This window comes from Nuphar pumila, chromosome 4, assembly GCF_984573655.1.
Source record: "Nuphar pumila chromosome 4, dmNupPumi1.hap1.1, whole genome shotgun sequence".
In the NCBI taxonomy this organism is placed as follows: Eukaryota; Viridiplantae; Streptophyta; class Magnoliopsida; order Nymphaeales; family Nymphaeaceae; genus Nuphar; species Nuphar pumila.
In genome coordinates this window covers 124,069,896-124,095,363 of record NC_143252.1, presented here as the reverse complement: position 1 = coordinate 124,095,363, position 25,468 = coordinate 124,069,896, and the positions used below count along the sequence as shown (strand labels likewise).

Sequence of the window (25,468 nt, the reverse complement as noted above, 5' to 3'; positions counted from 1 at the left end):
CCAAGGCTCCACCCAGTAGCATGATAGGCTGCTTTCATCTCGAGTTTTCCCACCATGATGCCGCTGTCATTAACGTCATGACCAGCGGAGTCCAGCCCTTGGGCCAGCAGGTCTTGAACGGTTATGAAAACCATCTTAAGGCAAGGCACATTGTCAAGGTTAGGGTATTAATGGACCTATGGTTGAAGGTCTGTGCTAAGGCCAAACCACCTAAGTGCCTCCTTCATTTGGCAAGGTGCACGTGCAGCGGGGAGGCCATCATTGGTAGTTTCTATAAAGAAATGAGTTCCTCCAAAGATATTCACCTAAATCACCAAAAGTGGATACTCAAAAGAGTTCCACAAAAATACCAACAAGAACACACGAAGAACCGCAAATAGGTTCACTCACAAACACCCACTAAAGGGCACAGGAACAAGGAATGAAAAATAATATTCTTATTGATGCCAACCCATAGAAGAAGCTTACAAATGAGAGAGGGTTTCACCCTTATTTATACACAACCTAAGGTCTCTCAAAAGAGACATTGGGAGAGATCCCATTGGCTCCAATAGAATCGTTGGGCTCTCTGTCCAATGCCTCTTTTGGCCAAAAAGAAACTAAAAATAAACAAAAAGAAAACTAACTTAGTTAGACTATTTACTAATTAGATACTAGCCTAATATATATATATATATATATACATTTTTTTAACACTCTGCCTCAAACTTACGGTTAAATAACTGAACGTTTGTCTAAGAGAAGTGAAACCTAGGAGCAACAAGAGGTTTGGTAAAAAATTCCGCCAATTGATATTCTGAATTTACATATGAAAGATCAATAGTGCCATTTAGGTATTCCTCTTGTACATAGTGACAGTCCATCTCAATGTGTTTGGTTCGTTCGTGGAAAGTCCAGTTACTGGCAATATAGATGAAACTTTTGTTGTCACAACACAGTCGTGATGCTCCTGTACTTTGAACACTCATGTCAGCCAGCAATTTTCTTTGCCAGACCACCTCCATAGTGGTTGTATCCATGACTCGATATTCTACTTCAGTTGAAGAGAGAGAAACTTTTTGTTGCTCTTTGCACCTCCATGAAATTAATGAGTCACTTAAAAATACACAAAAACCAGTGGTTGAGTTTGGATCACCTCTCTAGTCGGCATCAATACAAGCAAGTAAATCTAAGAAGGAAGAAGCAGACAGGAAAAGTCCTTGAAAAATAAAACTTTTGATATATCTAATAATACGCAAAACTGCTCCCATATGAACAGTGGTGGGAGCATGTTAAAATTGGTTCGTTGTCTAAATTGTATGTGCAATGTCAGGCCTTGCGATCAAGAGATAATAACAGTGCCCCAATCAGTTGCTTGTAGGGTATTGGGTTTTTGAGTGATTCTTCATCATCAATCTTCACTTTGATATTGACAATGTCAGGAGTGTCAACCTTATCATCTAATATACCAGACTTGGCAACAATATCTAGAGCAAATTTAGATTGAGACAACAGATAACCTCTAGAAGAATAAGCAAATTCTATACCAAAAAAATATTTTAAAAACCTGAAATCAGACATTTCAAAATGTGTTTTGAGAAGCCCTTTAATGTGTTCAACTCCTTGTTTATCACTTCCTATGATGAGCATACCATTCATGTAGAGGAGAATCCAACATCAAGCATAACTTGACTAAACCTGTCATTATCAATCCTTTGGATCTTGTTTAAGACCATACATGGCCTTATCTAAACGAAAAACTTTTCTTTTAACAATAATTAGACCCGGCAGTGTTTTCATATACACTTCTTCAACCAAGTATCTATTAAAAAATGCACTCTTAATATCCATTTGATATATAGGCCATTTCTTCACAGAGGCAAGAGCTACTAAGGTTCTAACAAAGGTCGACAACTGGTGCAAAGGTTTCCTTGTAATCATTTTTATACTCTTGAGAGTATCCCTTGGCAACTAATTTGACTTTGTATCTTTTCAGAGTTCCATCACTCTTGGTTTTAATCTTATATACCCATAGACACCCTATAGGTTTCTTTATTGGGGCAATATCTTGGACAATCCAAGTATTTGTTTTTTTCAAGGCGTCTAATTTTACTCTCATTGCTTTTACCCATTCAAGATGTTCCTTTACTTTAGCATAGTTAGAGGGTTCTATATAGGAATATATCAACACAATGTAGGCTTGATACTTAGGTGAAAAAGATTGATAACACATAATTTTTTCAGGGGGGTTTTGATGCTCTAGACGATCTTCTAGTTTGTGTTTCTATATATTTTTCATCATTGGTATATTTTTCAAGAGCACATGGATGTTCAGAATGACTACGCCTGGAATATGGGATACAACCGTGATCCTTATGAGATGGTTTTCACTCACATTATGAGGTTCTTCACTAGCCTCCTGATCTACATCAATATCACAATCATCAATCTTAGGAATTAAATCCAACAAAAAAGAATACTCAGTTATTTTCTTAGTTTTCTCAATTTCAAAGAAACTTTCTTTTTCTAAAAAATACACATTTCTTGAAACAGATATCCTATTATTTTTAACATAAAAAACATATATAGCTTTTTTTATTATTTGCATACCCTAAAAAGAGACAAGGAATAGCACAGGGAAAGAGCTTGTCATTGTTTGAAAAGTTTTTCAATAGGAGATACATTTTTTAAAGAAGAGGGTGACATTCTCTTAATAAGATAAATCACAGTTAATATGGCTTCAACCCAAAATTCTTTGGGTATTTGGTTTATAATAATCCAAGTTCTTGTTGTTTCTATAATATAGGCTTTCTTTCAGCCAAGCCATTTTTTTGAGGGGTGTAAGGACAAGATTTTTTATATGTGATACCATTTAAATTTAGGTAGTATTTAAATTCTTTTGATAAAAACTTTCCTCCTAAATCAGTGTGAAAGATAGAAATATCATTCTTGAATTGGTTTTTGATCAAATTATGAAATATTTGAAAATGTAAGAAAACTTCATTGTTGTGTTTAAGGAAATAAATCCAAGTGTGTCTCATGAAATCATCCACAAAAATTAGATAATACACAAAACCACCCTTAGATGTAATAGGTGTTGGACCCCAAACATCCGAATGTATTAACTCAAGTGATCGAGAAGAAACAAATGTTCTTTCTTGAAATACTATTCTCTTCCTTTTGCCAAGAATACAATTTTCACATGTAAAATTTTTAGAATTACAAAAATTTTCTAGTTTTGGAAAAAACTGAATCTTGGATATATTAGGGTGACAAAGCCTTTTATGCCACAAATCTAAATCTAATTTATGAACATTGCAACAAAATGTATTCTTGAGTATTTTAAAAAAAATCATGTAGTATAAGTCTCATTTTCTATGGCCTTCCCCAATTAGCTTTTTTGACTGACAATCCTGCACTCGACAATCATGAGAGTAGAATAAAACATTATACCCTTGATTTGATAATTGAGGAACAAATAAAAGCTTTAAATTAATTTAGGAATATATCTAATTTTTGGAATAGAAAACCTTTTTGAGTTTTGAGAAATGTTTTCAATTACAGCATTGGTCCACGTCAATGAGCTTGACCAAAAGGGCCAAGCACTAAGTTGGGTCAGAGACAAGCCCTAGAGAGAGAGAAACGTCCTTGGGGAGAGAGGGACATGAGTAAGGGAGAGAGAAGAGATAGAGGAAGAGAGAGAGAGAGAGAAGTGAGAATAGAATAAGAGAGAGAGAGGTTCACATTAATTCATTTGTTTCTTGATTTTCAAATACATGGCCAAGCCGATATATAGGCTAATGTTGGCTTCTTAAAAGCCACACATATAACAAGGACAACATTAATTAAATAAAACTTGATTCAAATAAAATCTAAAACTAAGATAAAATCTAAATCTATTCTTAGATAAACCTATACTATCTCATAATATAAAGTTCTTTTGGTTTCCCAAGATCCCCTCTTAGAGAGGGGACTTGAGAAGCTGCATGACTCCCATGGGGGGGGCTTCAAGAGGGCTACACGTCCACCATGGTGGCTCTTAATGCTGGTGGGGAGCTAAGGAGGTGGGCCCACTTGTTGAGGTGGCTTTTATAGAAGGGACGTCCCATTGAAGTCAATGCTGCGATGAAGTGGCACCCTAGGGATAGGTCCCATTGGGCCTACTTGGCTGCTATGCTGATGTGACATCCTGATGAGGGGTCTCACATGGCTGATTTGATGAAGTGTCGCCCCAGGGGTGGGTCCCACGATTGGATGGAGTTTGGAGCTTGGATCTAGAGCAACACCAAATGGATCCACTTCGGGTAATTGATGCAATGAACTTGGATCCACTTTATGATCTTGGGGGCAACGGATGTGGATCAGGGTCTTCCACATTTGGTCCGTTGGTCCGTATCAATATCCCATATCATATTGGTCATCTCATGGCCAAGATATATTAATACTCACAAACAAAACAATCCAAAAGTATAATAAAAGAATGAAATTCATAAATAAATTTTGCATTAAAAATTTATTTTATTGAATTTTCAGGGCATAACATCTAACATGTCCATTATTTCAACTTTGGTTTAGAGTTTAGACTTTAGACCCTAGATAGCAAATTGCAACTTAAGGAGATTTACAAATTTTTTTCCAATTAGTGGAGATATACGAATTTATACATGTTCTATAGGAATTCATTGATCTTGATGCAAGTTCATGAAAAAACCTTGAACCTAAAACCCTAGAGATCTATGTCACACGGACTCGGCTAGGGAGGCGCCACACCCGAGTCGACATGCCCTGACACGGGTGCAGACACGGACTTGGTCAACGCCGAGTCCGTCCACATTTTGGACTCGGTCAACTTTGACCAAGTCCAAAAATGTCCATTTTTATGACAAAAAATAAAACAAAAAATCATTTTTTATATATCTTTTTTAAAATATATATATATAACTAGACTATGCAATGCAGTTGCACAATCACAGACTGTGCAACTGCACAATCACTGCACACAGTCTGTGACTGTGCACACAGACTGCATTGCACAGTCTGTGCAACTTTAACGTATAAAGTTTAAACATTTGAATGTCAAAACTGAACAGATCACAAAGATGTGAATGCTATAGTAAAGGGGTCATTTCAAAAATTGGATCAGTGCAGATTATGAACCATTTCACAAGGTCATAGTTTCAAGTTTTTTTTTCCTTTAACCATGGCCCATAGATGTGTTTACCTTAATTTTAATTGTTTACTAGAATTATTGTTATATATATATATATATATATAACCGAGTCCCCGTGTCCAAAATTTTTGAAATTGCGCCGCACCCGTGTCGTACCCGCACCCGCACCCATGTGACATAGCTAGAGATGCAGATCCCTAGGAGAAATTTTAGACATGGAATGGAAATTTGTAGTGTTATGCTACTTGTCTCAGTAAGTGGTTGTGTGCATTTTTACACCATATTGCTTTCTTAGAGCAAAAAAAAAAGTACAGATAGATCATAGATAAGTTGCTGCAACTCCCTCTCCATCGCCTTCCAAGGTGCATCCTGATTACCATATAATATAATGTTTTTGTGGATCTTGCAGTATTCTATTGAAAATCTAAGTTTGTTTTTTGCGTCAATTATTTGATCAACTCAATAAAATATTTGTTTTATGTAGCTAGGATGATACTGTTATGTTTGTTGTTGTTTTTCCTTTTTCCTTTTTCTTTTTTGGTCAAGGACATATCAGTTTATGTATGATCTGTATCAGTTGGAGGCTCCTGATATGCTGATTTTGCTGAGCATTTTCTAATGGAGGTTCATTTCAATTCAGATGCAAGCGGTTGTTTTGCTGTATAATTATTTCCACAGGAAGCAATTTCCACAAGTTACATGTCTTGACTTTGAAGCCTTCTGTAAAGTTGCTGTCATTGCAAATCCAACAATGCTATCATATATGAATTTCTTGAGAAAAGAGAAAATCGTCACGGAGGCTTTTGATGTTTGTAATGGTTTGAATGCTTTGATAAAACCTCCACAAGCTGAGGGATGGCCAGTTTCAAAAGTTGCAGTCTTTCTTGTCGACGCCAGGAAAAAAAACTGCCTGCTGCAGTTTGATTTGGTTACACAAGGAGTTTGGTCATTGATAGAAAAGAATGTTAGTGCTCCTGCTAAACAATCAATATTACTGAAAGACTTGGAGAAGCAAAGGACAGCTACCAAGACGTTTTTCTGTGGCACGTCACACTCAAGACAAGCGTCTAATTCAACAACTTTGGATGAAGAGGCACTTCTGCAATTTGCATATTCTGCTGTCAAAGAAAAAACTGGTACTTTTTTAAAATTTAGAAGTCGGTTCTAAAAGTTGAAATGCTTAGATTTGGAAAATCGCATTTCTGTCAAACTGCAACGCTGACTTTGTAAAGATATATTTCATGTCTGGAACAGGCCTTGATTCTACTGATTTGGCGCTTCTTGAAAATCATTATGTTTACTCCTTGAGTCAAAGTAAAACAACTGCTCGGTTTTACCTGATGCAATGTTTAAAAGAAGCTGATGCACAAGTAAAACAAGTACCTATTAAAGATGCCATTGACAGGTTTGTCTCAACATGGCCAAAGTTGTTTATCAAGTTTATGCTCTCTCTCTCTCTCTCTCTCTCTCTCTATATATATATATATATATATATATATATATATATATATATATGTGTGTGTGTGTGTACAAAAGTATGTTGTGGTTCTGTACCATGATACCGTAGAGTGGTACACACTCTTGTTTGCATAGATCTAGCCATCAAATAGTAAAAACACCCATTTAGGGAAAATATACAGTGGTTGATACCACCATAATATGGTGGTACCAAACCCAGAACCGTTGGATTTTCTATGATCCAACTGTTAGTGTTGGTTTTAGAAAAGCTACAATCCAGCATGGCCTTACAAAATCCAGCGTGGATACAGAGGAGTCCAACCTGGACGTCCTTTATGTATTTGACTTTTTTTTTGGCTCTCTCTCTCTCTCTCTCTCTCCTAACCGTATTTATGGGTTGTTTTGTAACCATGCATTAGCTTTTAGCACTAGGGTTGCAGTCAATCATATCTGAATTGGATCACATATCTGATTCCGAATCCAAAATGGTAGAGTAAAAATTTGATTCAAAGGCAGATCCAATGAGGTAACATTGAAGCCGGATATAAAATATATGTGGTAAAATTGAATCCGGTGAAAATAATTAAAGCAAGTCTCCTAAGTGTTAAAAAATGCAAAAAATTGGATTTTATCCAAATCCACACCAAAAATAATGATTTGGACCCAATCAGAAACCAATGATAATTTTGTAGCAAATCTTAATCCAATCAAATGTAAATTCAAATCTTACTTTGAATATCTGAATTTAGAAAATGTCAAATTTGTATCCGATATCCAATTATATCTAATCCATTTATTATGTATTTGCTACATGAAATGTTGGGTATGTGCTAAGTAGGTGAGCAAATACATTGGACATAATGGGATATGTAATCTAAATCAGGCATAAAAATGGTCGGTATGTGCCAAATAGGGGAGCAAACAGATTGAACATAATCAGATATTTAATTATCCAAACCCAACATATTATACCACGGACTCAGATTTGGATCGGGTACCTATATCCAATTTTTTTGCACTTCTTACTGCTAAATTCTAATGCATGAAACACGAATCCATGTAAAGGTGGCAGGAGAGAGAGAGAGAGAGCCTTATTCAAAGATAGTGCTTGACTAAAGAAGGTATCCAAAGCAACTTCAAATAATAAATAATAGAGGAGCCTGCCTCGGGAAGTCGGGATTCACCGGCCCCTACTCACTTAATAACTTTCCTTAGACTTTCCCCTTGCTGAAACTGTGCTAGCAAATACCACTACTTTTGGTTTTGGATCTTCCAAACCATTCCTGCAAGAGATCTGAACCCATTTTTTTCTAATCTTGGATAAAAAGATTCATTTTCTAGGTAAAGGGTTTTTATTGATCAAAAAGTAGAATATTCTTGTTTTGGTCAAAAAACATGATCCAAGGGTTGATCTCTAACAAATTGACTATGTTGAACATATCTACAAGTTTAGATTGAGTCAAAACAACTTGCATCCATGACTTTCAACTCATTGATACCATATGCACATCCACACTAAAGACTTATCATATATATATATATATATATATATATATATATATATATATATATATATATAAAGAGAGAGAGAGAGATTGATAGCTTCTCACACGAACGTGCTAAATGGGTTTTTCAGCTTCTCCGGTACTTTTTACGCGGTTCCAGCCCTATAAATGTGTTGGGAATGGTCGATTTACTAAGAATCCACACCTGGACCATGTGTTTTCGATGAAAAAATGATGTTTGGAGCCTAAAAAATTTACAAAGATTTTGGACCGTTGATTTTTCGAACCTTATAAAAATCCACCCATGTATCGGAATAGCTTCAAGAGCTGATCCCTATAATATCAAGTACATGGATCACATCCTTACAGTCAGAATTTATAAATAAGATGAAAAAAGGCTGAAAAACCCATTTAGCACCTAACGTGTGAGCAGCTCTCTCTCTCTCTCTCTCTCTCTCTATCTATCTATCTATATATATATATATATAGTAAACTGTAACAGTGGACCCGCAAATCTCCCACTGTTATCGGACAAACGTCCGCACTGCCCAGACAATTAGAAGCAGTTGTGACTGCGCTGATTGTCACGGATCAATGCTAAACACACATTTGTTAGAAAGGATGAGAGGCATTAGGCTATTTTTTGTGTTGCAGAGTGTTAGGCTACTTTTGTGTGTTAAAGTTATGGGTTAGGGTTGTGTTGCACCCATTATCATGCTGATTGTTAATGGTATCCATAGTCACCAGTATCGTTGTTGACATTTTATCAACAAGGTTTTTCTCATGAGCTTTTTTCAAAAGTTGTTTTTTTTTTTGAGGAAAATATCATAAGTTTTAATATTTGAAGAAAATATAAAGAATAAGAAAAAATAAGAAATAATAGGTTTTTAGTATTTTTCTTGCAAAATGTAAAGAAACAATTAGAAAAGTTCTTAAAACATAAATAAACAAAAAAATAGAAAACAAATACTTAAAATACATAAAAAATGGTTTTTGAAAATGTAGAGAATATCTCAGGAAAATGTCATGATAATATCACATTATTTTATGTTCTAGTAGTATTTTAAAAATATCGAGAAAATATTGGCTGACCTTGAAATACTGATAATATCAAATTATTTTCAAAATATCGGTGATTCAGTGACTATTAGGGGTTGGTAAATGAGTCAAATGAACCGAACATGTTTTCAATTTTGGCTCATTCAAGATGGAACCCATCTTGGGCTTGGGCTTGTGTTTACTCAAGCCAGACGTGAGCCAAGCTCCCGAACCAGATGAGCCAAACTAAATTGCTTAACTAAACTGGAAATGGTGAGAGAATTTAACTGTGAACCTCCTCCTTACCTACCATGCGAACTAACCACCAGAACAAACACACTTTTTGTTGTAAAAGGCACACTATATTTTATATATCCTTGGTTTACGAGCTTATATGAGCCAAGCCTAACATCCCCTGTTTGGGTCGACTTGTCTATTCTTAACATGCAGCTCGTGGCTCGGATCGCCATCTATAAGACCTGATCACAAACGAGTCTCCAACAAGCCAAACCGAGCCGAGCCATGAGCTGCTCGGTTTGTTTACCAGCCCTAGTGACTATGATGGTATCTGTGTTATTAAGAGGGAAGGACATAACGATCTTTTCTTTTCAAACAAGTAAATAAGTGATTAATGATACATATCATAGTCGTAGATATCCATGATAGTTATGATACTGTCTCATTTTCTTATTTTTTTTTTGTTTATGCAATTTAAATATGATCCTTTTCTTATTCTATTTTTACATATTAATAACTTTTATACCTTTTATTCATTATTGTGAATAAAATTTATAAAATCTCGTTTTTCAAAGTTTTTGGTACTATTTTTATTATATTTATTGTTAATACATATTTTCCCTAGATCTTTGCAAGAATTATTAAAAACCTATAATGCCTCACCAATATGTTGTTGAGAAAAATATATTGTTGGCATTTATGTGTATGCCTACTTGTATCCACGTGCATGTTCCTAGTAGATGTGAGGGATAGTGATAACCACTTGTCTTTGAACTTGCACTGAAGTATTGCATACCTCTATCTGCAGCCTAAGAAGTCATATAGTTACCAAAGTATCAGATAGTTACCAAACAACTCCAGCTGTTGCATTTTTCCAATTAATGCCATACGAAGGGATCATCTCTAAATGGTTGTCCAGGTATTAGAGGTTGATTTCAAGTTAGATTAATGTTGAAGAAGTTTTTTTTTGCCGAGTATTTGTTATGCAGAAAATGATGCATGGCAAATTTGTGTTTAACCAGGGAAAATATTCCCCCAGGGATCGAAAATGACAATTCTCCATATATCAGCAGATCTTATGCCTTGAAAGAAAGCATACATCCTGCTAAATCAATTTCATCTTGTGAAATTTCAGAGATCTTGAATGCCACAGGTATCCCTTCTACAAATGAAAATGCTGACAGGAAAGGTGATAATTACAAATCACATGGGTCTGAAGTCCCCTTGGGAATTTCAGAAAGTTCTGCTTTACTTGGTACTGAGAAGGTTCCTTTGGACAAATATTCACTTGTGACCATTGAAGATCAAATTCATGACCAACCTCATTGCAAGGAATGGAAACAATCTCATGATGTTCAGGGCATTTCAGATTCTGTAGGAAATGTTACAAAGGACAAGGTAGTACCATAATTACAGACTAGCTTGTTTTGCTAAGGGGTTTTCAGCTTTTATTATATGCATCTTAGGCATTTCTATTGAAACTAGTCAGTATTACATGATTTAATTGTGCAAAAGAATTATGGAGTGAGGGTTTTGTTGCCATTTGGGTATCTATTTTCTTTTTCATTTTGAGTAAACATAAATCCTTCGGATTTGACAAATGGCCTTATTTGTGCCAGGTGCCAAGTGCCTACAACAAATAAAAGTATTTTTTAACTTTTTGGCCCCCTTTTTTTCTTTCTAACATGCAGAACATGCCTAACTTTGTTTTGGTTAATCAAGAATCTTGTTGGACCAACTTCCGTCAAGTTCCCTACTAGTTGCTAGTGAAATGTCAAAACCACTGTACTAATTGGGTGGCATACACAATATGTGATGGTAAAATAGCTTATTGCTGATTATGATTCAGGTTGGACTAATTGCAACCCAAGAATAAAAGAGGTATTTTTTATTAATGAAAGCAAATGTCTGTTTTTTCTAACAGTTTCTACAAGAACTAGGCGTGCTTTAGGAAGGCCAGAAAGTTTTTAGCTGCCATTTGGATTTTTTTGAAGGTTACTAGGCCTTAGTCATTTTCTATTTACATCTCAGTTATTAATTTAGGTTTTATATTTATTTTTTGGAATGGTCTTTTTTCCCAGAAGTTCTTTCTTTTCACTATTTATGTTATAATTTTTACAACCTCAAGTAACAGTAATATTTGTATTTCTCCATTAATGACTGACTAAGATGCATCTGTCAGTTTGGAGCAACACAACCAGAAATAAAGTTGCAAAATATTGGAGGCATGAGTGTAAAACATGTAGAGAAAGGTGATATAGACAGTGTTGACATCTGTGGTCAGAATGTGGTGGTTACTGGAGTTGACCTCTCCCGCATTCAATCTGAGACTTCATCCAAGGAACATGCTTTATTGCAGGCTGCTGTAAAAGTCTTACGCAGGAAGCACGATAAATTAGTAGGCACATGGCCTTTTTTTTCAATTGCTTTAGTGTGAGATCCACTATTTCTGTTTTTTCTTTCTTTTCCATTTTTTCCATCTTTTTGATAAAAGGATGTTATGATTGTATGTAGTTACACCAGCAGCAGAAACTATCTCTTCAGCATCGAAAACTAGAAGACGAGGCTGCTATATGTGAAAAGAACCTTCAAACTATCATAACAGGCATGGGTTTCTTCATTCCAGCTTGTAGATGAGATGACATTTTTTATTTGGTATATGAAGCATGGCTTTGTTAATGGTACCAAACTGTTAATATTTGCCTTTGTTCATCATATGAAAAATTATCCAATTTTAATCCATGCATTGAGGTTTTAAATATAATTAGTTTGGCAATATCCTGTTGATGATTGAGTAATTATCTTGCTTGTATGTTGTTCATTTATGGTTTGGTTATCCAAGTTGAATTATATGCTATGAGTGTTGACAATATAGGTGTCATTATTTATGTCATTGCTTTTTCACATCCTGAGTATGGACAATCTAGGTGCCGTTGTGTATGTCTTGTTTCTCATCTTGTGGTGCTAAACTGATGGTAAATGCTGTGGTCCTCTATTGTTGTGGGGAATCCTCATTAGAAACAACTAGAGAATATAGAGGCATTATTGAAGACCTCAGCTTAAAGGCTTAAGAGTAATCATTGTCATCAGAAAGAAGGTCATGTTGTTATAACCTTATAGAGAAAAAGAATAACCTGATGCAATCTTTACAACAATATGCATGTTAAAGTGAAACGAGTAAAATATTGTACTTATGGCAAAGAACATTGAAGGGTGCATTTGATGCACTGAAAAACCAGGTTTTCTGAAAATCTGTTCTTCAAACCTACTTTCTGTAAACCTTGAAAGCTTATTTTGTTGTTTTAATGACAATTGTTAACCTGGAGGGTAGGTTGATTATCTGAAAATTACTGCCTGTGACAATTAACCTAGTTTTGTGTAATTTTTTTGTGATTTGTGAACCAAAATAACTTTTAGCTTTTTAAGTATGATAATTTTTTACAAAATTTGACATATTTTCTCTTTTTCTCTCTTTGATACACATATGCACACATGCACACACATTCATAGATATAAAATCATCAACTGAAGACACATTTGATAACTAAAAAAAGGTTTATCAGCAACTTCCATCACCAAAGAAATCTCATCATATCAATTTCTCTTAAGCCACAACTACTATCATCATCACATTAAAGAAAAGATGTAAGGAACCAAGACAAATAATAGGGTAGGGTCTCATGAAATCATAGTTCATAAAACTAACAGGGGAAACAAGTATAGAGGAAACAATTTCAAGTTCAAATACAATTTTTTTTTGTTGGCTGATATTAAGAGTATCCAAGATGAGAACATGCCAACATTAATATTTTTTCTTTGTCACTTTATTTTCATTTGCCCTCTTTGACAACTTCCAAGGAAAAAAGAGACGGAAATGGTAATCAATACTACACAGAGGCCTTCAGGGCTTAATCATAATTTAACACAAGCCCTGGATTGGGCCTCTATTTCTTAAATTGAATGTTAATATAATAAAAGCATAACAGAATTGCAACCACTAAATTTTCTATTGTAAAACCACAAGTTAATGAGTTACTTCTCCAAGTTGTTCACCCGAAATGGTTCCAGGTGGATTTTGCCTGAAATAGAATTACTGAATGCTTAGTGCAACTGTTTTCATGCCTTGGATTTGGTTGAAAGTATGTCAAGTTTAGACTTAGCAAAAACTTGCCCACACTCAAGCTTTAGGAAATATTAGTTGGAATTATGACACTGACTCATCACCAACATGAAAAAATGTTCATTAACCAATTATAAAGGCATAATTATTCTCAAATGACTAAATGCGGGACATTTTCAATTTCCATTGCCAATTAAAATTTTCATGTGCTTCTGGCTCACAATTATTCCCTAGTGAATTGTCTCAACTAATAGAAAATAGCTTCCTCTCAGAAAAAGATAGAACTGCGTATTTTTATAGATAATAATCCAATCCAATCTTCATAGGAGAGATAAATGCACCAAATTTCAAACAAAAAAATCTAAACTCTTCAAATAGCAACCAATCTATGTCACACGGACTCGGCTCCAAGGTCGCCGCACCCGCGTCGACACGCACCGACACGGGTGCGGACACGGGTGCGGCTCGGACTCGGTCAACCCGACCCTGGGTGTGGTCAACGCACCCAGGGTCATTTTAGTCCATTTTTTGGATTTTTTTTTTTGAATTTTTTTTTTTAAAATTTTCTGGGCTACAGCTGTAAGGAAAAAAACCCATCACAACTAAAAAACCTGTACACTTTCAAGTTTTAAGTACAGAATGGGCACAACTCAAGTTTTTGTGGTTTTTTCCTGTATGAAGAAAGTGAATTATTACAGTGTATGAAAAAAGTGCCCAAAAGTGAATTATTCCTGTATGAAGAAAGTGTACAGAATGCCTTCACAACTCATCACCTGTCCCCTAATGGGCACAACTTTGACCGAGTCTTATATATATATATATATATATATAGCCGAGTCCCCGTGTCCAAAATTTTTGAAATTGCGCCGCACCCGTGTCGCACCCGCACCCATGTGACATAGCAACCAATGCAACGAAAGAATGTGCAAACACATGCACACATAATCAAGGGAACATGAACTAAAATGAATTCACAAAAGCTCACTAGAATTCAAACATATTGAAAAACATGTGCATAAACACATGCATACACACAAATTCCACATCTCACATGAGAATACATGCTCACAAGGAACCAAGATTTGTAAGTACTCAAGGTGCCTAAGCATAAATAAAATAAAAGCACAAAACATAAAAAAAAATCCTATGCATTTATTATGCATTCAGAAAAAAAATATGAGCAAGATAAACAAACTCACTGATGCCCATATATATCAACTACTGTGTGAGACATCCACAAGCATAATACCTAAATCCTCATGAGAGGCCACACATTATTAAAAACATGTATTCATAAATCTCAAATTCGATAAAGGGAAGAGCAACAAAACCTCATAAATACTTATGATGCCAACATAAACAACTACTTGTATATGTAAAAGCCTATTTCCATAGCAATATGGTAGGACAAATGAAGAAAAAATAATCTAGTGTTTATTTGAGCCTTTTTTAAATCGTTTTTTTCTTTCCAAACGTTTGCTTCCTTTCGCTTCCCACTTGCTTCCCGTGAGGCTAAAAAACACTCGCTGCTTTCAAGTGCTTCCAGATTCTACTTCCCTTATTAGAAATTTGGGTTTTCTCCTTGATTGTTGTGCATCCCTTGCCTATAGGAAAATGAAAAGGGAAACATCCTTTTGACGTACCTCCATCGGCAAACGGGTGAAAACTTGCAATATTTTGCATCACAGTTATGGATTAAAATCAATTTTCCGGTAGAAAAATGAAGCATTTTATGCTTATCATCAATTTCATGATATTCCTCTGGAAAATCAAATTCCCCCAATCACAATGGATCAAAATCTATTTTGGCTTTACTAGAAAGTCAGGGGATAATCCTGATATGTTTTTTATACAGAAAAGGGGAATTTTTCTTCAAAGTGAAGAGTGCTGGAAAGTTCTAGGGTTCTACTACAGTTTATCCCATTGAAACTAAGGGGTTTAACAACAGAATTGAGCACTTTAGTCACAAAAAAGTTGAGTGAGATTTTTCTTTTGTATATTGTTGGCTTGAATGTTCTGCTTGTTCCATCTTTTTATTCAGTCAAACAAAGTGCCTGCCCACCCATGTGGCTGCGATAGGTAAAGATGTGTATTCTCGTGGTGTCTTGATTTCGATTTGTGAAACCATTAATGGTGATCCAATCATTTTTTATCAATTGCATTATCAATAAATGAATTTATTGAATAATAATTGCTCCTTTTTTGTTTCAAAGTTTGATCTGTATTTTTTGTATGAATGTATTTTTTCATTTATGTACCGGTTCATTTGGAGCCATGAAATATGAGTAATACCACATGTTCCAATCTCGCAATGCTCTTGTGTTGGATGCAATGGTAGAAAAGCTTTTAATGTCATGCTTCTGTAGAGTAGATGAATTGGAAAATACAATTTTCTCTTTTCTGATTATATTTTGGGTATTGTTTTGTAGGTGGAGAGGGTGTTTCTGCATTGATAATTGAATCTGTAATTGAAGCTTGTGATCTTGCATTTTCGAAAGGCAAAACCCCAAAATTTTGTGAAATGTGTGCCAATTCTGAAGAAAAAAATGCAATTCAGGGGACTAAAAGGAAAAGGTTGTCAGAGGCAATTCTCAATTTACGTAATCCATGTCAGGCAAGTAGTTACAAGTTGTGATGGAATTCTCCTTCCTGTTAAGAGAAATTGAACTTAATTGTTGTGAATTATAATTCATGGCTGGTATGTTAAAAGCTTTGAATCAATTTGGCCAGATTTGAGAGCCAGGATAGTTTGATTTGGCAGCATCCTTCCATCATTAGGAAAAGAAGGCATCATAATTTACTAAAAGAATTGAATAAAAAACCATATGAAAAATTAATAGAAAAAGGAAAATGTTGTAAGGAAACTAATAATCATCGCAAAGTTGCCCAAAAAATTCAAAATGAAGCTGTAAGTTTATGTTCTTGGTATTGTGAAAATATTTTACTTGTCTAATATATTATTACAAGGTATTCTGAGTTTCCTTCTAACTATACATGGCTTGTGGTTCATCAGTTAATGAGGATTATTGTTTTTATTCATGTTCTAGGCTAGTTTCTTGACTACATCTGGACTACTTTAGTCCTTGACATTTAGTTGATAAGTTTTGGTTCTTTGGTTAAATAGCCTTTGCCTCCAAATAGTGCACTTATGGCCTCTTCTACCTTTTTCTCTTCTTTTACCATGTTGAGCCCTCACTGAAGGCGGGACTTTGACCTAATTGTTTGTTGAGTTAGTTGATTTATCGTCTACTTTCACCAAAAGTGTTGGTTGTAATGAAACAAGATGTGGATAATCACAATACCAACAAAGGGCTACACAAGTGCACAAATACAATATGGTCTCTGATGGACCGATAACAATCTCATAAAAGCGATATACAAAAACACGAATTCCACGAGAGCACAATTGCACAAATTGGACACAAGGACAATGTAAAAACTGAATTTTATATAATAGCTAATAAGCTTAGAAAAGCTTATTTTACAATGAGTAGCTTGTTAAAACATATGTAATAATACATCTATATATATAAATATATATCGATGTATTCACCATAATACCCGATAGGGGTATTATGGTCTTTTCACAAGTACCCAATAGGGGTACTTGTTTTGTTTCTTTTTATTTTTATTTTTATTTTTATATTTATTTATTTTTTATAACTTTTATTTGGGATACTAAAAGGGCCCCACAATGGAGTCGTTGGGGCCCCCATGACCGTTGGGGGCTCCCAACGACTCTATTGGGAGCCCCCTTTAGTCTCCCTTGGCTTATAAATAGGGGGAACCCCCTTGTATCTGGTATTGCTTCTTAGAGAGCTCCTCTCCAATAAAAGGGGTATTTATTTTATGTGTGTAGCCTTGTTGTAAGGCCTTTCGTATATCCCTTAGTGGATTTCCTCTCTTATGCTTGTTTCTTTTGTCCGGTGTTGGACATAGTGAATGCATTGGCATTCTTGAATTCTTCTGCATACTTCATTACATGGTATTAGAGCCATACGATTCTCTAAGGTGAAATCTTGTCTCTCTCTACTTCCTTTCTATTTCACATCTTCATTTTGTAGCAATGGAAGTCAAGATCGACCTATCATTCAAGCTTAATGGAAAAAATTACATGATGTGGGCATCCGCAATGGAGAATAATCTCAAAGGCAAGAAGCTTTGGGGTTATGTAATGGGAACCATTCCGGAACCCCAACTTAAGCTCACAAAGATGGAAGAAGATCAAGAGAAAGTGCTTGAAGGTGATGTTCGTCACAAGGCCATTGAAGACTATCATCACCGAATGGAAGATTGGGAGAGTAACCATGCAAAAATCCTAGCATGGTTTATGAATAACGTTGAACTTAAGGTATGTGCAAATATTACAAAATTCCGCCGGGCAAATGAAGCTTGGTTTTTTATGAAGGGTATGTATACCCAAAAGGATCTTGCAAGAGCTTACTTCTTGCAAGAAAAAGTGAGAACCACAAAACAATGCGACATGAGCATACAAGACTACTATAGTGCTCTAAATCCTTTGTGGGATGAATTGGCTCTTTTAGAGCCTAAATGGGTGGCTACGGAGGATGTGTAACTAAGACAAAAGCAAATGGAACAAGATAGATTGTTCCAATTTTTATTTGGGTTTCGTCCCGAATTTGAACAAGTTAGATCCTCATTCCTCCATAGATCTACGTTTCCTCCTTTAGAGGAGGCTACTGCCGAAATCACTCAAGAAGAGACTAGGCATAGCATGAGTAAAAGCATAGATGAAGTTCTTGTCGTCCGTATCTAAACCCGACAATCATGTTAAAACATACAAGCCACCTCATTTTGGTAAGCAAGGGAGTGGTGGAAGAAAAATGATTATATGTCATCATTGTTATGAGCCGGGACATATTAAACACGTTTGCCCAAAGCCAAATGGGACATTCAAGCCAAAGGTGGCTTCCGTTAAGGAATCCTCCACCAAAGAAGATGAAGGCAAAAATGGGGATCTCAAGGATACTTTTGGTCAAATTTCCATGGCTCTCCAACAAATTCTAAAGGCCACTTCTTCCACCTCCGGTGCCGCCATTGCCTCATCATCACCTCCCGGTACGTACTCTTGGATCTTAAATTCCGGAGCCTCTTTTCATATGACTCCTCATGAAAATGCATTAACCAACGTGAGCACCAATTCAAAAATATTTTGTGCCTCTACGGTCGATGGAACTTTTCTCAAAATAAACGGTATTGGAACTCTTGATTCTAAAAATATTCAAAATTTCCTTGTTCCAAAAATAAGAATAGTTCCTAAACTAAATCTTAACCTTTTTTCCTTTTTCCAAATTGCCGACCATGGATGTAAAATATCTTTCTCATCTCAAGGGTGCTTTGTGCAGGATCTCCGGTCCGGGAAGCGGATTGGGGCAAGGCCATAGGAAGGGAGATCTTTATTTTATGGATCACTTAACGCTTCCTAATACCTTTTTTTGTACTTATGTCCAAGATAAAAATATTGAAACTTGGCATAAAAGGCTTGGACATCCAAGTTACTTTAAAATGTATCTTTTTTCTTTTGGAAACAAGTTTTGTAAAGAAAAAGATATTAATTGCAAAGATTGCATTTTTGGAAAAATGAAGTCTATTCTTTTTCCTGTAAGAACCTTTGTGTCAACAAGACCTTTTGAATTGGTGCATTCGGATGTATGGGGACCATCTCCGGTTCTATCTAAAGGTGATTATTCATATTATGTTACCTTTATTGATGATTATACTAGATATGTATGAATTTATTTTCTTAAACTTAAATCGGAAGTTTTTAACCTTTTCAAAGAATTTCATGTAAAAGTTCAAAATCAATTTCAAAGTCGCATATCTACTCTTAGATTTGATTCGGGTGGAGAATACTTATCAAATGAATTTCAATCATATTTAAAGCAACATGGCATTTGTCATAAAAAATCATGCCCAAGAACTCCTCAACAAAACGGTCTAGCGGAAAGAAAACATAGACATATTTTAGAAACCACTAGATCATTACTCATTTCTAAAAATGTTCCTAAAAATTTTTGGGCCGAAGTCGTGTTAACCTCCACCTATTTAATCAATAGAATGCCATCTTCAAAATTGAACAATATCTCTCCTTATGAAAAGCTTTTCAATATAACACCCGATTACAATCGTCTTCGTATTTTTGGGTGTAAATAATTTGTTCTTTTGCATAAAATAGATAAATTGTCACCAAAAGCAATTGAATGCGTATTTTTAGGATATGGTGAAAATCAAAAGGGCTATAGATGCTTTGACTATAAAAACAATAAGTTATTTGTACTTTTTTAGAAGATGAAAATGGTTTTGAAATATTGGAAAAACCAAATGAAATTGATTATATGTTTATCAATGATCTTTTAGAAGATTCAAATGATGACTCTTTAAGTCATCCCGAATATTTAGAAAATACTCATAATAATGATTCTCATGATATTGAGGTATCACCAACTAATGGTGACAATCTCCAAGTATACACTCGGTGTGAGCAAGCGCACCCTATTAGTGCTTTAGAAAAATTCTTGCGGCTTAATAAACCCCTAGAAGAAACCTCCCTTAGGCGATCTTCTAGAGAATCAATTTCACCTAATAGGTTTGTCTCTTATGAAACTCTCTCACCTAACTATAGAGCTTGTCTAATAGCCTTACATTCTTACTATGAACCTTCCCATTATAATCAAGCAAAAAATATTCCTCATTGGGTTGAAGCAATGAAAGTTGAACTAGATGCTTTAAATAAGGCTAAAACTTAGGAAATAGTTCAACTTCCTCCAAATAAAAAAGCTATAGGATGTCGGTGGGTTTACAAAGTCAAAACAAAAAGTGATGGTTCCCTAGAACGTTATAAAGCTAGATTAGTTGCTAAGGGATACTCACAAGAATATGGCATTGATAATGAGGAGACTTTTGTCCCCGTGACTCGCATGACAAGTGTTAGAACTCTAATTGGTGTAGCATCATATAAGAAATGACCTATCTTTCAATTAGATGTTAAAAATGCCTTTGTTAATGGTCAATTGAATGAAGAAGTATATATGGACCCTCCGTCGGGAATTAGTGTTAACCAAGGTCAAACTCTTCGATTATTAAAAGCTTTATATGGCCTTAAGCAAACTCCTAAGGCTTAGTATGATAGATTTAGTGCTATCATGTTACAATTGGGATTCCGTTCATGTTATACCGACACTACTCTTTTTGTTAAACGTGCAGGTAGTAGTTGTAAAAGTATCTTCAACAAGATACTTTAGTCGATAACACAACAACCTTAAGAATAAATGTGTGAACATACACACCCAAGAACACTTGTGCACAACAAACACAACACACCGAATCACAAATGTGCACTTGCACCCATAAGTTTCATAAACACTAAAGAGGTTGGGCTACAATCCCAAATCCCTTAGAGAAATATAAGAGGAGCTGCCCATATAAATAGGGCTTGGAGGAGGCCTTGGGAGGGGCTCCACATAGTCGTTGGAGCCCCTCCAACGGTCATAAATGTGACCGTTGGAGGGGTCCAAGGACTAGTGGGTTGGGCCCCTCCCAATGCATGTACAATGCATTAAATGCAAAAACAAAAATACAAAAAGAAAAAGAAAAAAGAAAATACAAAAAAAACATATTCTTGAAAAAGAATATGTGTAAAATTCCTAAACTACCCTTACTATGACTATATATATTTTATATATATAATTAGTAAATACATATACATATATTATATATATGTATATGTATTACCTTATATATATAAAATATATATACGAAATTACAAGTTTGATTACATAATTTAACACCCCCCCTCAAACTTAGGGCAAGATGACCGATAGTTTGCCAAGAAGGAAGTTGAACCGCAGAGCGCACAGGGCTTTAGTAAAGAAATCGGCCAACTGATATTCGGACGTGACATAAGGAAGGTCGATAACTCCTCGGAGATATGCTTCACGAACATAGTGACAGTCCATTTCGATGTGTTTTGTCCGCTCATGAAAGGTGTGGTTCTTTGCAATGTAGATTGCACTTTTGTTGTCGCAGCATAGCTTGGTGGGTCCTTCAATTTTGATTCCCATGTCTTCTAGCAGTTGGTGAATCCAAACAATCTCCATGGTAGTAGTGGCCATGGCACGATATTCAGCTTCAGTTGAGGAGAGCGACACCTTTTGTTGCTTCTTGCATCTCCACGAAATTAGTGAGTCTCCTAAGAACACACAAAAACCAGTGGTGGAGTGACGGTTATTTGGGTCACCTCCCCAATCTGAATCAGTATAAGCAATCAATTTTAAATCAGAGGAAGAGGACAGAAAAACTCCCTTATTTAGAGTACCCTTTATGTATCTTACGACCCGTAAGATGGCACTCATGTGAACGGATGTAGGCGCATGCTGAAATTGACTTGCAGTATGGACTGCATGGGATATATCTGGTCTGGTAATACTCAGATACATCAGGGACCCTACAAGCTGTCTGTAAGGTGTAGGATCCAATAGGGGAACTCCATCATCAATTTTCATCTTTGCTCCTACTACCGCAGGAGTTTCACACAGCTTCTCATCTGTAATACCTGACCTGTCAATGATCTCAGAAAAAAGCTTAGTTTGAGATAAGAAATATCCTCGAAGAGAGTATGCCACTTCAATTCCCAAAAAATAAGTTAAAAAACCCAAGTCAGACATTTCAAATTTATCTTTTAAGATAGATTTTATACTTTTAACCCCGTTAGAATCACTCCCAGTGATGAGCATGTCATCAACATACAGAAGTAAAATAACAATCCCTGCATCGGATTTTCTAACAAATAGATCAGTGTCAGTAAAACGAGAGGAAAAACCATTCTCAATCATAACAGAGTTAAATCTATCATACCAAACCTTGGGAGCTTGTTTTAGGCCATAGAGTGCTTTCTGAAGACGAAGCACCTTTCCCTTAGGAGTCTCCATTCCAGGAGGTGCATCCATGTAGACTTCTTCGCTTAAATCGCCATTTAAAAAGGCATTTTTCACATCCATTTGATAGATGTTCCATTTGTTGATAGAGGCAACGGTTATAAGACATCGAACAGTGACCATACGAGCTACAGGAGCAAAAGTTTCTTCATAGTCAATACCATATTCTTGACTATATCCTTTTGCAACTAAGCGAGCTTTATACCTTTCAAGTGATCCATCACTTTTAGTTTTTACTTTGAAAACCCATCTGCACCCTATTGTTTTCTTACCTTTAGGAAGATTTTGGAATTCTCAGGTTTTGGCTCTTCTCAGAGCCTCAAGTTCATTGTCCATGGCATTAATCCATTCAGGGCATTTACGTGCTTCTTCAAAATTTCTAGGTTCTATATAAGAGTGGTGTAAACACCCCAAATTTTCACTCACCTCCCCAACATTTCCACCAAGCATCAACATCCAGCCTCTGAAATCGCTGGAGGGCAAAATGGTCATTTTCTGAGCCAGACCTTGCAAAAGTCCAAATTTCATCTGCAACTCTCAAAATTTCTCTATTTTGTCTCAGATAGTCAAAATTTTACTCCTGACAGGAGACAGACATCTCCAAGTCTTGATTCAAGATTGCATGTCATAAGACATGACATTGCATATCATTGCATGAGCATTTCAAATCACTGCACTGCACAGCATGTCATTTCGAGGTCCAGAACTCTCGATTTCAAAATTTTCAATCCAGATTAGAATTTCAACTCTTTTCAAAATTGATTTCAAAACCCTGGGTCTTCAAATTTATCAATTCTTCCCATTTTACCCCTAGGGCTCTGAATTTCAAAATATTTTCTCAGGAAAACGATCTGGATAGTTTTCAATATGGATTTCAGTCACTTCACCTCAGATTTTGCCCTTTTTGACAATTTCAAATATCTTTCTTTTACAAAATCGCCCTACAAGGGCCAACTCTTTCCAAAATTCCTGTTTTGCCCATTAGTCCAAATTTTTATGAAAATTCTAAAAAGAAGTTGTTGTTTTATCCTTATTTCAATAAAGAAGCAATGTGGGACCCACACTGAGGTGGTGTCACACAAGCTTTCCTTTTGAAAATTTGAATTTTGAAAAACCCAAAAATATAGGAGCCTTATCCCCTGGATTGGTGCCACTTGTCCTTTCTCTCTCCTCTCATTTACATGCCATGTGTCAGCATAGGGTTCACCTAGAGTTGGTGCCACATGTCACATTCCCTCTTCTGCCACGTGTCAGTGTGGGGCTACCCTAAGAAGCCGCCACATGTCATCCCATTTTATCTGCCATGTGTCACCCTATCCATCCTGCGCCATGTGTCATTTCAAAGACTACCAGAAGATGCCAAGTGTCATAGGTTGTCCTGTCTAGAAAAAGTGAAGTTTGTCTCCTCTGAGGTGGCGCCACTTGAAGTGTGTCTCCTGCAGAGGACACGTGTCAACCCCTCCTTCCTTCTAGAAAAGTAGCCTGACACATGTCTTCTTCCTACTTTTTTTTAGAAAAGTAGGAGACATGTGTCACTCCTAAATTCCTACAAAAAAAGGTAGGCTTGTCTCCTCTGAGGTGGCGCCATCTGGAGTGTCTCCTACAGAGGACACATGGCAAGCTCTCATTTCCTCAGAAAAAGCAAGTGCCATGTGTCATTTTCTGCTTTCCTCAGAAAAACTAGAATTCAAATATTCAAAAATCCCCATAGGTGGCGAAAATCAAGAACTCCTACCTTTTTCATCCTGTCTGAGATGGCGCCACATGGCTTGGCCCACCTTCTCTCCCCTCTGCCACGTGTCATTCTCTGCTTCTTTCAGAAAAAGTAGAGGACACATGTCTTCTCCCTACCTCTTTCAGAAAAGTAGGAGACACATGTCACTCATGGCCTTCTTCAGAAAAAGCAAACCATTTAAAATTCAAACAAGGCATTAGGTGGCGAAAATCCGGAGCTCTGATTTTTCCAGATGGCCTGTGAGGGCGCCACATGTCCCTTCCCTCCTTCTCACCCCTCTGCCACGTGTCATCTTCTGCTTCTTTCAGAAAAAGAAGGTGACACATGTCTCCTTCTCACTCCTTCAGAAAAAGTAGAGGACACATGTCCTCTCCCTACTTTTTTCAAAAAAGTAGGAGACACATGTCACTGCCCTCTTTTTCCTCCCTCTTGCCACATGGCATTGTAGGAGCCACCCTGAGGTGGCACCACATGTCCATCCTCCATTCCTCCAGGGCCAACCTCCATTTGAATTTCAAACTTCCCCCTGAGGTGGCGCCATTTGAGAAAGCCTCTCCAGCAGGCTGACACTTGGAACCATCCTGGACTGCCACATGTCCAGATCTCCTTTCACCAGAAAAAGCAAAATTCAAATTCCTCTGAGGTGGCGCCTTCTGAGCCCACTGCTCTGTCCTTCTGACATGTGTCAAACACCTTTTGAGGTGGCACCATTCCAGGACTCCACTTGGCTCCATTTTTATTTTTTATTTTATTTTTTATAAAGGTAGCCCACCATGAGGTGGCGCCACCTGAGGACTCCCTACAAAAGGTGAGTTTGAATTTCAAATTCCAAGAGAGCACCCTCTGAGGTGGCGCCTTCTGGGAGCTCCCTGCAGAGAGAATCAAGCTAACTTTTGAAAAATTTCAAATTCCCCCTGCTGAGGTGTCTCACCCACAAAATTTTCATTTTTTTTATTTTTATTTATTTTTCTCAAAAATTAAAACACCTTTTGAGGTGGCGCCACCTGAGGGCTCCCTGCAAAAGACAAATTCGAATTTCAAACCCCTCAGATGGCACCCCCTCAGATGGCGCCACATGGAGGGCTCAGATTGAGCATGTTTGAATTTCAAAAATTTTCAGAAAAGTTATAAAAACAAGGGTTCACGCCCAGCCTAAAGGAGATCATTTTTTTAGCTCTGGTGAACTTGGAAAATCCGACCTAGCCTTCCTAGAATCCGATTTTGAACTTTGGAAATCGTGCCCCCTTTGGCGCATTGAAGAAGGTGGAGTAG

The 25,468-nt window shown here is 36.4% G+C and overlaps 1 protein-coding gene across 1 annotated transcript in view; it reads left to right on the top strand.

The window, feature by feature from the left end:
* LOC149840904 (uncharacterized) overlaps positions 1-25,468 on the top strand; it is a 67,839-nt gene that overhangs the window by 28,960 nt on the left and 13,411 nt on the right. Inside the window, exons 2-6 of the mRNA XM_090005160.1 lie at positions 5,790-6,285; positions 10,523-10,785; positions 11,570-11,752; positions 11,902-11,992; positions 15,937-16,121. Coding sequence (XP_089861286.1) covers positions 5,790-6,285; positions 10,523-10,785; positions 11,570-11,752; positions 11,902-11,992; positions 15,937-16,121 — 1,218 coding nt within the window. The remainder of the gene's footprint in view (positions 1-5,789; positions 6,286-10,522; positions 10,786-11,569; positions 11,753-11,901; positions 11,993-15,936; positions 16,122-25,468) is intronic.